General features: G+C 37.0%; 2 protein-coding genes and 1 long non-coding RNA gene across 3 annotated transcripts; 2 read left to right on the top strand and 1 right to left on the bottom strand.

Annotated features, from left to right (window-relative positions):
* Positions 1–1,082: 1,082 nt before the first annotated feature.
* On the top strand, positions 1,083–6,389 carry hacd4 (3-hydroxyacyl-CoA dehydratase 4). Its single transcript, XM_043243532.1, has 7 exons — positions 1,083–1,364; positions 3,050–3,156; positions 3,774–3,901; positions 4,071–4,180; positions 4,931–5,037; positions 5,934–6,068; positions 6,188–6,389. The coding sequence occupies exons 1-7, from the start codon at positions 1,360–1,362 to the stop codon at positions 6,268–6,270; spliced, it is 675 nt and encodes a 224-aa protein (XP_043099467.1). The 5' UTR covers positions 1,083–1,359; the 3' UTR covers positions 6,271–6,389.
* Positions 5,951–7,415, bottom strand: zgc:194252 (CLECT domain-containing protein). Its single transcript, XM_043243531.1, has 2 exons — positions 6,564–7,415; positions 5,951–6,082 (listed from the first exon to the last, which is right to left on the bottom strand). Exon 1 carries the CDS (start codon positions 7,332–7,334, stop codon positions 6,582–6,584), a length of 753 nt encoding a protein of 250 aa, XP_043099466.1. The 5' UTR covers positions 7,335–7,415; the 3' UTR covers positions 5,951–6,082; positions 6,564–6,581.
* On the top strand, positions 6,895–7,511 carry LOC122348240. Its single transcript, XR_006251285.1, has 3 exons — positions 6,895–7,033; positions 7,190–7,317; positions 7,411–7,511. It is a non-coding gene; the product is annotated as an uncharacterized LOC122348240 (long non-coding RNA).
* Positions 7,512–12,538: the final 5,027 nt, after the last annotated feature.

Genomic DNA, 12,538 nt, shown 5'->3' with positions numbered 1-12,538 from the left:
TTTTATTATATAATATAATATGATAATGTACTTGTTAATGTTTACAAATAAGCTTAAATATTATATAATGATTAACAGATCATTATTTTAATATGAATTTAAATGTTTATACATGACATTAATCATGCGGTTAAAAATCACACGCTTCTAAAAAATCTATATGTGATATGGTGCAATGCAAAGACATTACAATGTCTTTAGTGAGCATTTACCAACTTAACTAATCACTACAGCAGCTAACAGTCCAATGCCCATAAAAACATTCACGTCACTTATGGATAATTAAAATGAATGTATTTGATCGATCCTGTCTGCTGAGAGGTGTGTGTGTTTGAGGCTTCGCTCTTCTATTTATTACTCTCTGTTCTTTATAGCGATCAAATATAACTTAATTATTTTCATACTATCACCTAGTTGGATTTGGATTGAATTGGATTTAATTATTATTATAAACCATGTATCAAATTTGTAAATAATCAAGATTGCGGATGCATTTACATTATGTAATGATCTGTTAATCGTAAAGTTTTTTTTCATTAAAGTTTTTATGAAGTTTTTCCAAGGCTCAAAGAGTTTGGATCGATATGAGAGAGTAAACAATTATACATCTTCACGTATATATATATACTGTATATATATATATATATATATATATATATATATATATATATATATATATATATATATATATATATAAACGGTTTTTTAAAAAAGTGACTAGTCTCTACTCCTAATATCTATTAAACTGTGGTTGTCTTTCTCTCAGCATATGTTAGGTTAAAACGGCCAACATTGGTACTTATTTGTTTTTATGTAGAATTTCTTTGTTTACAAAAAATTGCCCGAGGCCCAAGCTTTTCAGAGAAAGTATCCTACAACCTTAAAATTTAACATTCAAATCATACAAATCCAGATCGGACCGAAGGTCGCATCTGAGAAACAAATCCCTTCAAATAAAAATCCCTATAAATACAGTGACAGATTACCATTCATCAGTTAACACTGCCTATTTATTTGCTTTTGTATAATTTACTATTAAATTCTAATGACAAATTATGAATTCCCAACTTTTATTCACGCGCTTGTAAATAAACCAGCTATTTTAACAATAAATAATAAATACAAAATATTAGGCGTGTCATATTGCAAGTAAGCTTAAACTATGGAGAGAAAAAAACTCCACTGAGGACTGTATGAGTATGTATGAGTCAAACATAGAAACAGTGTGTGTTGGGAAAACCAACTGTAGATCTGCCCTCTTGACGTCAGAGGGGGAGTTCTGCGACCAGAACTTCCTCACACACTTGATTTTACCCTTAATGTCTTATTTTGTCTCATCACTTCGGAAGCTTGGGAGGAATGAGGTAAATATCATTACAGTTCAATCGGCGTATATTGTCGACATCCTTCCGCAGTCATTCGCGTCGTTCTCGAGCGCGCTGCCTCACCCAAAACATTCCGTCCCGTCGGCGCGTGTTACACGTAAAAGGCACGTGAGACTTTTCAGCTGCGCTTCAGGCGGACGCTGCCGGGTTCCCAAATGCACCGTTACCACAGAGGAAGCGTAGTTTTGTAACAAAACGAATATATAAATAAAATGAAACAAAACAACGCGTTCTGAAATGTTAATGGAGCGGAACCTCACGCGCGGGGCGCGTTCTGAAAGGTCCGTTCTAGAATCGAACGCCGAAAAACGGTTAAAAACTGAGCAGGTGGAACGAAAACGCGTGTCCTGCTGAAAAGGTGGAGATTAGAAACGTTAGATGTATGTTCTGTTACACTCTCGGGAGGAGACCATCTGTTACGGAATCTAAAAAATGCTTTTCATGCAGTGTGTAACACAGCTCTAAGTGAATGGAAACATCCTGCGAAGTTTTAAATCTGAAAGTGCGTGCGTGTTACCCACCCTGTCTGCCCTAAATAGTACTGAAAAATGATTAATATCACATACGGTTTAGGATGGACAGTATGCACTTTGGAAAGCAGACGTTCTCTCTCAAAAAAAAGAGTCGTTTTTAAAAGGAATCCTAAGCATGGTGCACTTGTTGAGCGCGCAGACCCAGGGAAAGTTTAACCCCATAGTAGCGGATTCCTATGAACAGCATCGTGTCGTGCACTCTGCGTTATGAGGCTAAACCCGCCTTTACCCTCTGATTTTAAAATGCAAGCTCACTCTCTGCCATCAGGTGCCGCTTTTGGAGCGGCACACACACATATCTGCTTCCCCGGTAGCGGCTCACATCCACGGCCAGTGGCGGCTCCAGGATTTTTGTTGTTGTTGTTGTTGTTGTTGTAATTAAATTGAGAGAAAGTAACGAGCGCCTTAACTTTAGCTATTAATTTTGAGGACAATAAAAAATATTTAAATATTTAAAATATATAAAGTAAGAGCACTGCTCTTACAATCAGGCAACAGGCGTGATAAAATGAAAATAAAATCGGACTAATCACAATGGCGTGTTTGCTGTGTTTGAGAAATGATCTCCCTTTACTCTACACAACCTAAAGCGTCACGTGACCATTCATGCGGGCAGAACCATAGTTATGTATAAGTAAATTGCCTATTATTTAAAGGCTGGTGCGCCTGTGTGCTCGGAGCGGCCGAATGGGCAATCTACCAACACATATCTATGGGTACAACAACGAGCACGATGTTACCGTTTACACGGTCGCCGAGAAACTGGGGGCAGCCACCGCCATCGTTTTCAAAAGTGCATTTTCAAAATGCATTTTAAAGCGAAAACGCGCTAGTGCAAACTTTATATTTCATATTTCAATGTCGCTTTCGTCTGTCGCAAACAAAAGTTGTCATCGACTGAGGAAACAGTGCTTCGCTTGATCGAGTCATACAGACATTATTTTAAACCAACGAATAAACAACCAAAGAAAATGTAGGCCCCGTTTTTCCTTTAAGGCGGTTGGCGGTTAACTAACTTAACTAAAAAGCACCTCAACCAATCGCGCACTAAAAATCGTCACGTTGATGAATAATTTGCAAGAGGGCTTTGAAGAAATTTGGTCTATTTATTAAAAATGTAATCTTTTTCAGGTTCAGCCTCAGTCTCACGTATCTCTTTTCGTACAACTTGCTCCAGTTCTGCGGACACACATGGGTTTTTGCGAACATGACAGCCAGATTTCTCTCTTTTGGCGAAGGTGAGCGACGGTCATGGGCTCGTTTTAAAGCGCTCGTGTAAAGAACCCTGGGATGTTAAACAAACACGCAGTTTATATTTACGTCTCTATCATTAGTTTACTCAGGATGTTGCTAGAGGACCATTCAAGTGGCTGTTAAGAGTTTTGCAACAACCAAAGCAGAGCACTCTTACGAAAGAGCCATTGACTCAGGCCCAGCCCGTAAACGCTCAAAATACATTATTTTGGTAACATTTTAATGAATAATTAGCTAACGCTTTAAAACTGATGAACTAATATTTGTCATTATAGCATGTATACATTCACATGCATGATTTGGCATGGTAGCCATAATAAATTATTAATAACCAAAGTATACCTAAGTATGTCCCGCGCTCATTTGCTGAATCACATTACTCTGTGCTTCTAAAAGTATGAGAAACACATTTAGTTCAGTTCTACTTTTATTTAAATCGATTTCCACAAATATCAGAGTCAAACATATGCACGCTGCATTTATTTTGAATGGATATAATGAAGTGCAGTTATGCTTAAAATATGTCTACTTGTATTTGGGCTGTTCTTAAAGCCGTTTTCATCGTATTAATCTGATAAGGAACTTGTGTTTTGTTTTTTAGATGCCCAGGCTGGCACCTTCTATTTCGTGGGTGTTATGATGGGTGCTTGTCAGCTTTTGTCTCTGTTAGAACTGTTTCACATCGCAGATGGTTTTGAGGAGTGCAGACTTTTCCCTCGCTTTATGCAGGTAAAACAAATTCCATATTTACTGCGCTAATGTGGAAAATTCATTTGCTTTGCTTAGTTTTAAGCAAATGATTTAGTGCATAAGCAAATACATAAAAAGTGTTTATTTTAGAGCTGTTAAGATCTTTTAAGCTACCTGACGTGTATTAACATTTGTTGCTCATTAACAGGTAATGGAGAGAAACGTCCTTCTGTTTCTCCTCATTAGTCTGGAGGAGTTTCAGAGTAAACGGATAGTGTGCGTGCAGTTTTATCTGTGGAATATACTGGGCCTTCTAAGGTTTGAGTCTTTTATGTTTGCATTCGGGCTTCTGTTAGTATTTTTAAAGGTTGTCTTTATCATAGCACTTTGTATTTCACTTTAAATTCTCTGTGGCATCAATATAGAGCTTTCAAGAGTTTCTTGAAGATCCAGGGCCCCATTTCTAAAATGTTGCATAGAAACAATCCTAAATTCATTGATCATTTCTAAATCGCTCGATCATTTCTCGGTTATGTGCAATTCATAGAACGAACGTACAAACAAATCAGATGTAAAACCTATGAATCATAAATGATCTTGAACTTGATCTTGTATGCAAATAAACGGTTTCAGCCCTCTGCCTTGTAAAGGATTACTAATGCCATTAACATATACAATCTCACCAATCGTCATAATTTAGAGCAGCGAGAACATTTTTAAAAACCTGCAATATTCAGACGATAAAAAGTGATTACGTCCAACGCAGCCTTACAACCAATTCATACGTATATTACGAGATGGCTAATTCGTGCTAATTCATACAAATGTATACGACCTCTCTCGTACGATTAGTCTAAAACCCCAGTGATGGGTAGGTCGTCCGTACAAATTCATACTTTTTTCTGATTTAGCATTATGAGCAAGTTTGCATATAATTATTTTATAATTTTGGCATGCTTTGGCGTGGATTTAAATGTACGCACACTCTAGGATCAAATCTTTGCGTATGCACCCTTTATAAATGAGGCCCCTGGTCTGTCTGAAATAATGTTTTTTTTTCTTCTACAGGTATCCACACGAGTTATTTTGCCTTATAGGCACACCGTATTTTAAAATCCTGTGGGTGCATCAAACGCTCTCAATCCCAGTCTACTTGCTGTCTGCTGTCACAGAAGGTAACTCGATTGTGACAAAAATTTTATTGACCGTCACATAATCGGCTAGCTTTGAAAATATAAATGAAGTGGTCAAAGCAGAATACAATTAATTAAAGATTGTTTAATTACTTTTTCCAAAAGTCATTAGGACGGCATGAGTTTATACCTGTTTGGTAGACGCTATAAATAAAAAGGATAAAAATAACAATACCACTATAAATAAGATATTAACACGAAAAAATTAATGATGTTGCTTTTACAGTCATACAAATGAGACCTTCCTTAACTTTCTTGAAACTGGAAGATTTAATATCCCTTTTGCCCATCTTGTATCAAAAATATTGTATATTTCTTGACATTTATGAGGGTTCATGCTAATTCATATGAACAGTAGTATGCATACAGACATATAAAATATTTCTAACATTTTTTTCTATCTACTGTATACTATGTTTAATTTTTTATGTCTACATTGAGGCCTGGTGTCATCTAGAAATAATAAAATAATTAACATTTGCAATAATTGTCACCATTTATAACATAATTACTTTTTGATATTTTTGCTAGGCACGACACAGTTCGCTGACTTTTACATTGCTCTTACCAATCTCATGTGGTAAATCTAAAATTGCCGCCCAAAACGTTACCACAGTCTTGTCTGGGCCTGCAAACATTGTCTCAACGTCATTTAAAATCGAATCTGAGCCAGCCGGAAATGATTTAGCGCACATATCTCGAGGAGAGTTTATTGATGTTGAATGTATTTAGTGGTTAGTCATCTTGCCGCAGCATGCCCAGCCGTGATAAAGAGTCACAGCTCGTTACAGAACATTACACAAAATTCAACATTATTTTGGTTAACTTTTAGTCGCTAACCGCATTCACTTTTCCGTCTTTTTTTTTTTATTTATCAGGAATAAACATTTTGCATATGTTGCAGTACTTGTCTGAGTCTGAAGGAATGGATTCAGTACGGCTTGAAGTCCCTGCATCAATGTACCCGTATTCCTCCTACATCGTTATGGGTTGGTTGCTGCTTCTTGTGTTAGGTAACGTGGTTTTCCTATAAAAAAACATTTCAGTGTATTTAGAGCAAAATATCAAATTCATTCAGATTTTTTCTGAAGCATGAGTGTTTCAGCTGACTGTCTTCATCTCCGTTTTAAAGGATCCGGTATAACAGTACTGCTTTTGCTGAAGGAAAGGAACGAGAACCTGGAGAGCTGGAACAAAAAACTGAAGAACGACTAATCAGACAAATTGTTAGTACATTTTAACCTTTAGTATTATGTTAAACGTTAGGAAACGCACGTAGTAAAACACAATTATGTTTGCTCGTTTAATGGTACTATTAAAACGTGTTATTGGTATGCATTTGCATAATTGATCGTACGCAGAAAAGGTTTGGTGAACTAAAGACATCGGATACCTTATTGATAGGCTGCTATTGATAGGTTTGCTAGTTTTAGGAAAACAGTGTTAAATTTCAGCGTGGTGTTCAGCCATTAAAAGCATACTAATCCTATAATGTCACATCTGCTGACCTTTTGAGGTTAATCGAGTCAATCGTATTTCTCCTTGACGCAGAGAAAGTTGAGTTTCCGTTCACAGTCTGCCGATTTACAAACCCCCTGCGTTCTATCAAAAACCCCACAGCGCTGGTTCATGTCAGGGCACTGGATCTCTCCATCTGAAGACCAGACGTCATAATCACATCTTTTTCCGTTCACCCAAAACCAGTGACCAGCGATAAAGCGCAGACCGGTCCACATTTCATCCATATCAGCTACTGTGCTACTAATGTTTGCTTCTTCCACGATGTCTTCTAAGTTTATTATGGCCAGGTCAAGGTAGTTTTGTCTGCAGTATTCCAAGGCCTCTTCCCACGTGCTTTTCTGATGCACCACGATCAGCTCATAGACCTTCATGCAATAAAATCTCAAACGGACACCGCAGGGTCTGGCGTACAGAGTATGCGCGGATTTCTGGACAGCACCACATTGATCACCATCAGGTTCGTTCTTTGCCCAAAATGTTATCGTCGCTTCTCCACCTTCTGACCATATCCATTTTTTTTTGTCTGCACTGTCTCTCTTGACTCCAATCCAAAAAAAGTTCTCTTTAAGTAGAGAATTGGAGGATAAATCCTCTAAATCTTTACTTCTGACAGTGGACAGGTAATCGTAGTCCTGCATGCAGCGCTGCTCTGCCTCTTGGAATGACAATGTCTCGTTCACGAAATAGTGAAGTCTGTAGACGCCGACGTTCAGACTACAGAGGCTTGAAAGAAGCAGCACAGTGAGTGAAGCCTTCATGTTGATCTAGAGGATGTCCAGGATAAGTTGATCTGGAGGATGTCTGAATAAATGTGGGATTCTCCATTTGTTTCAGGATATTGATGACTTGTTACCACACCTGTTCACAAATTTCTGGCATGAACAGACCAATGAAAACCAGGGCCGCTCTGACATTAAGAGCGACCTTGACATGGTAGGCTCTTCGGTAGTTACACAAACAAATTTCTTTTCCTAAAATGATTAAGGCAAATAGGATGGCTCAAGGAAAGGACATATTTACAAACACATTCAAAGCAGTTAAGGCATATGACATGGAAAATGTGTGTAGAAAACAAAGGTATACAAAACCAAAAAAAAAAAAAAAAAAAAAAAAAAAAAAAATTTATATATATATATACAGACGTGGACAAAATTGTTGGTACCCTTTGGTCAATGAAAGAAAAAGTCACAATGGTCACAGAAATAACTTTAATCTGACAAAAGTAATAAATAAAATTCTATAAATGTTAACCAATGAAAGTCAGACATTGTTTTTCAACCATGCTTTAACAGAATTATTAAAAAAAAATAAACTCATGAAACAGACCTGGACAAAAATGATGGTACCCCTAACTTAATATTTTGTTGCGCAACCTTTTGAGGCAATCACTGCAATCAAACGCTTCCTGTAACTGTCAATGAGACTTCTGCACCTCTCAGCAGGTATTTTGGCCCACTCCTCATGAGCAAACTGCTCCAGTTGTGTCCGGTTTGAAGGGTGCCTTTTCCAGACTGCATGTTTCAGCTCCTTCCAAAGATGCTCAATAGGATTGAGGTCAGGGCTCATAGAAGGCCACTTTACAATAGTCCAATTTTTTCCTCTTAGCCATTCTTGGGTGTTTTTAGCGGTGTGTTTTGGGTCATTGTCCTGTTGCAAGACCCATGACCTGCGACTGAGACCAAGCTTTCTGACACTGGCTAGTACATTTCTCTCTAGAATTCCTTGATAGTCTTGAGATTTCATTGTACCCTGCACAGATTCAAGACACCCTGTGCCAGACGCAGCAAAGCAGCCCCAGAACATAACAGAGCCTCTCCATGTTTCACAGTAGGGACAGTGTTCTTTTCTTGATATGCTTCATTTTTTCGTCTGTGAACATACAGCTGATGTGCCTTGGCAAAAACTTCGATTTTTGTCTCATCTGTCCACAGGACATTCTCCCAGAAGCTTTGTGGCTTGTCAACATGTAGTTTGGCATATTCCAGTCTTGCTTTTTATATGATTCGTTTTCAACAATGGTGTCCTCCTTGGTCGTCTCCCATGTAGTCCACTTTGGCTCAAACAACGACGGATGGTGCGATCTGACACTGATGTTCCTTGAGCATGAAGTTCACCTTGAATCTCTTTAGAAGTCTTTCTAGGCTCTTTTGTTACCATTCGGATTATCCGTCTCTTAGATTTGTCATCAATTTTCCTCCTGCGGCCACGTTCCAGGAGGTTGGCTACAGTCCCATGGATCTTAAACTTCTGAATAATATGTGCAACTGTAGTCACAGGAACATCTAGTTGCTTGGAGATGGTCTTATAGCCTTTACCTTTAACATGCTTGTCTATAATTTTCTTTCTGATCTCTTGAGACAACTCTTTCCTTTGCTTCCTCTGGTCCATGTCGAGTGTGGAACACACCATATCACCAAACAACACAGTGATTACCTGGAGCCATATATATAGGCCCAATGGCTGATTATAAGGTTGTAGACACCTGTGATGCTAATTAGTGGACACACCTTGAATTAACATTTACATTTACATTTACATTTACATTTAGTCATTTTGCAGACGCTTTTATCCAAAGCGACTTACAATTGAGAGTACAACAGCGATTCATTTTTTTAGAGAGACAAACAGACAGTGTAAGTGCTTATAACACCCAGTCACAGGGAGTGTTCAAATTAGTACATGCCAGAAGGGAAGGAATAAACAAGGGGGATAAGAAGAGAGACAGAGACAGTGAGAGTGAGAGTAGAGTATTTTTTTTTTTTTTTTTTTTTTTATGATGATGATAGGTATTGCTGAAAGATGTGAGTTTTCAGCAGTTTCTTAAAGATTGACAGAGATCCAGCATATATATGCGGAAGATCGTTCCACCAGCCAGGAACAGAGAACGAGAAAGTTCTGGAGAGTGATTTGAGCCTCTTTGAGATGGTACCATGAGGCGTCGCTCGCTAGCAGATCTCAGACTTCTAGAGGGTGTGTAGATTTGTAATAGTGAGTGGAAGTAGACCGGTGCCGAGTCTGTGGTTGTTCTATATGCAAGCATCAGTGCCTTGAACTTGATGCGAGCTGCAATCGGTAGCCAATGTAAGGAGATAAAGAGTGATAAAGAAAGATAAAAGAGATAAAGAAAGATTTTTTTAACATGTCCCTTTGGTCACATTATTTTCAGTGTTTTCTAGGGTACCATCATTTTTGTCCATGCCTGTTTCGTGAGTTTATTTTTTTAAATAATTCTGTTGAAGCATGGTTGAAAAACAATGTCTGACTTTCACTGGTTAACATTTATAGAATTTTTATTTATTATTACTTTTGTCAGATAACAGTTATTTCTGTGACCATTGTGACTTTTTCTTTCATTGACCAAAGGGTACCAACAATTTTGTCCACGTCTGTATATATATATTTATATATATATATATATATATATATATATATATATATATATTTTTTTTTTTTTAATATATATATATATATATATATAAATTTATATGTATGAAGTAAATTAGCATATCTTGTAACCAAATTTTAAAATCACAAAAATCTTCAGTTCTAATTGATTTTACATTATTTTTCACAAGAAGAACGTTATCTTAGAAATGAAGAGGCTTGATAAAGTTTGAAAATAAAAGAATTATAACAACAAAAATAGTCATATATTTACTATTGCAGTCTAGCATAACCCGAGTGGCAAATTAGGTATAGAAAGTCAACAGGCTAAACATTCAGATCAGTTGCAAAGATATGTGAGGTGTGCACATTTCCAAATCTGAAAACAAATTAAGTCTTGAAGGAGTCTTAAACAGACCAGTATTCACATTTTTACTTGGCCTACCACTAATATATCAAACTAGATTTTATAGTTTTTAATGAGCCTTCGGTAGTTGTGCTGATAAACGCTGGTATTGATTGCAAAGCATTAGAGATGCGTGTAGGTCTGTCATTTTGAAATCATTTTTACAGACAGTTCAAGACAAGTCATTCCCATCATTTCAATAGAACCTTATATTTCCCTGATCTAGCCCCCTTGGCCATATAATAGGAAGTCTTAGTAGTTAAATACTGATTATATTTGTCTGTAGTGAAAACTGTAATTCTATTCTGGTGCATGCAACTTTATTCACCAGTAGATGACAGCAAACTATTGATCGTTCATGGCTGCTGTGAAGAGATGAACCAAGAAACAAATGTTCCACATTTATTCTCTTCAGAAATCACGTCAGGTTAAAAACTGAATCACAGTTTACAGAGATAGTTCACCCAAAAACAAAACAATTAATCACGCTCATGTCGTTCCAAACCCCTAAGACATTCGTTCTTATTCAGAACACAAATAAGGATATTTTTGATGATACCCAAGAGCTTCCTGACCCTAGACAGCAACACAATTGAAATGTTGGGCTTCTATTTTATTTTTTTTAAGCAGGGATATCATATCACAGAATATTTTATGTCCTTTCTACCTTTCTGCACCCAGGAACGTTTCAGCTGTGTTGGTGTCTGCATTCAGGAAGCTCTTGGATTTCATAAAAAATATCTTAATTTGCATTTAAGCATTAATAAACTATAGTTTATTAATGCTTAAAATGTTGCATATTTTCTATGCAAAAAAGTTTTGTTGTTAAACGTTTCAGTTTTAGTTCTAATTACTTTAGCGCATAAAGTTAAACTAAATCAAAATGGCAAATGTTGCTTTGGCAATATTTTATTTTAGTCAAGAGTTTAGTTGCTTTTAAATGTAAAAGTATCGCTTAGTAACTCTGGAATTAGTTTTGAATATGGAGTGAACATGGGTACAACACAACAATTAAAATCACTAGATTATCCACTTTAAAAATAGAATGAGTGATAAAACTCAGATTTGCCTGAGAGTTATGTGAGACGAGGGATTTTACAAATCTGCTTTGCAAGTCACCCTCACATAAGTAAAGTAACCGCAAGCAGATAATACATTAAAAGTACAACATCAACATTGGCATGAGACTGCACTCTTATCAGATTTCATATTAATTCTAGGCCTCTTCTCTTGTGCTTTCCTGCCGCACCACCATCAGCTCAAAGACCTCCATACAAAAAAACCCGCTAATTTCGCAATGAAACGCAAACGCAATGAACACCATGAAATTTGACATTTTTGGCACATCACACAGTGTTCATTGGAGCCTGGTTCTCCGGTATCTCAACTGTAGACCACATCCACCCGTTCTGGGCTTGAGGGGCTCTGTAGAGTAGTCTTTTGGATGATCAGAAAGCGGCTGCAGGTCATCGTGGCGCTCTGTGGTATTTCTGCGCATCTGCCCAACTCAAATACAAGTTTACGTAAAAAAGTGTTTTCTGTAGAGGCTGATGTTCATTCCAAAGAGGCCCAACAAAAGAAATGCAGCAACTGTTGTCTTCATTTTTCACAAGTCGCTGAATGATTCCGATGCTGAGGCTTTTAAGCTTGACAGTAATGCTGAAAAAAGCCCGAAGATGTGAAAGGCTGCACCTTTACTTGTCAAGTTAAAGTGACATTCTTTCACACGGTTTCACACGAAAATATCTTTCACATGGTTCTTCAGAAATCACATTTCTAATGCTTCCAAGAAGCATTTATTATTAATTATCCATGTTAAAATTTTTTGATGCTTAATATTTTTTATGGAAACTGATTTTTTATTTTATTCTTTTAAGAATAGAAAGTTCAAAAGAACAACATTTATTTAGAACAGATTTTCTAACATTACAACTAATGCATTCACACTGAACATAAGAATTTCTTACGGGGAACAAACATTTGAACAGCAGTGTATATTTTCTTGCAGACAATGATCAGAGTATGAGTTATAAACGTTAAGTGACTAATGAATTTGGAGCTTCTACCTTCATTCTAGCACTTTAAAGTATGCGAGTCTGTTGGAGTTACTTTTGTATCGGCCCCACAGCAAAGCTTAAGATACTATTACAAGCCATCAGGCCTCAGCGTTTG

The sequence above is a fragment of the Puntigrus tetrazona genome, chromosome 7, assembly GCF_018831695.1.
Source record: "Puntigrus tetrazona isolate hp1 chromosome 7, ASM1883169v1, whole genome shotgun sequence".
NCBI lineage: Eukaryota > Metazoa > Chordata > Actinopteri > Cypriniformes > Cyprinidae > Puntigrus > Puntigrus tetrazona.
This window is presented reverse-complemented; position numbering and strand designations above follow the sequence as displayed.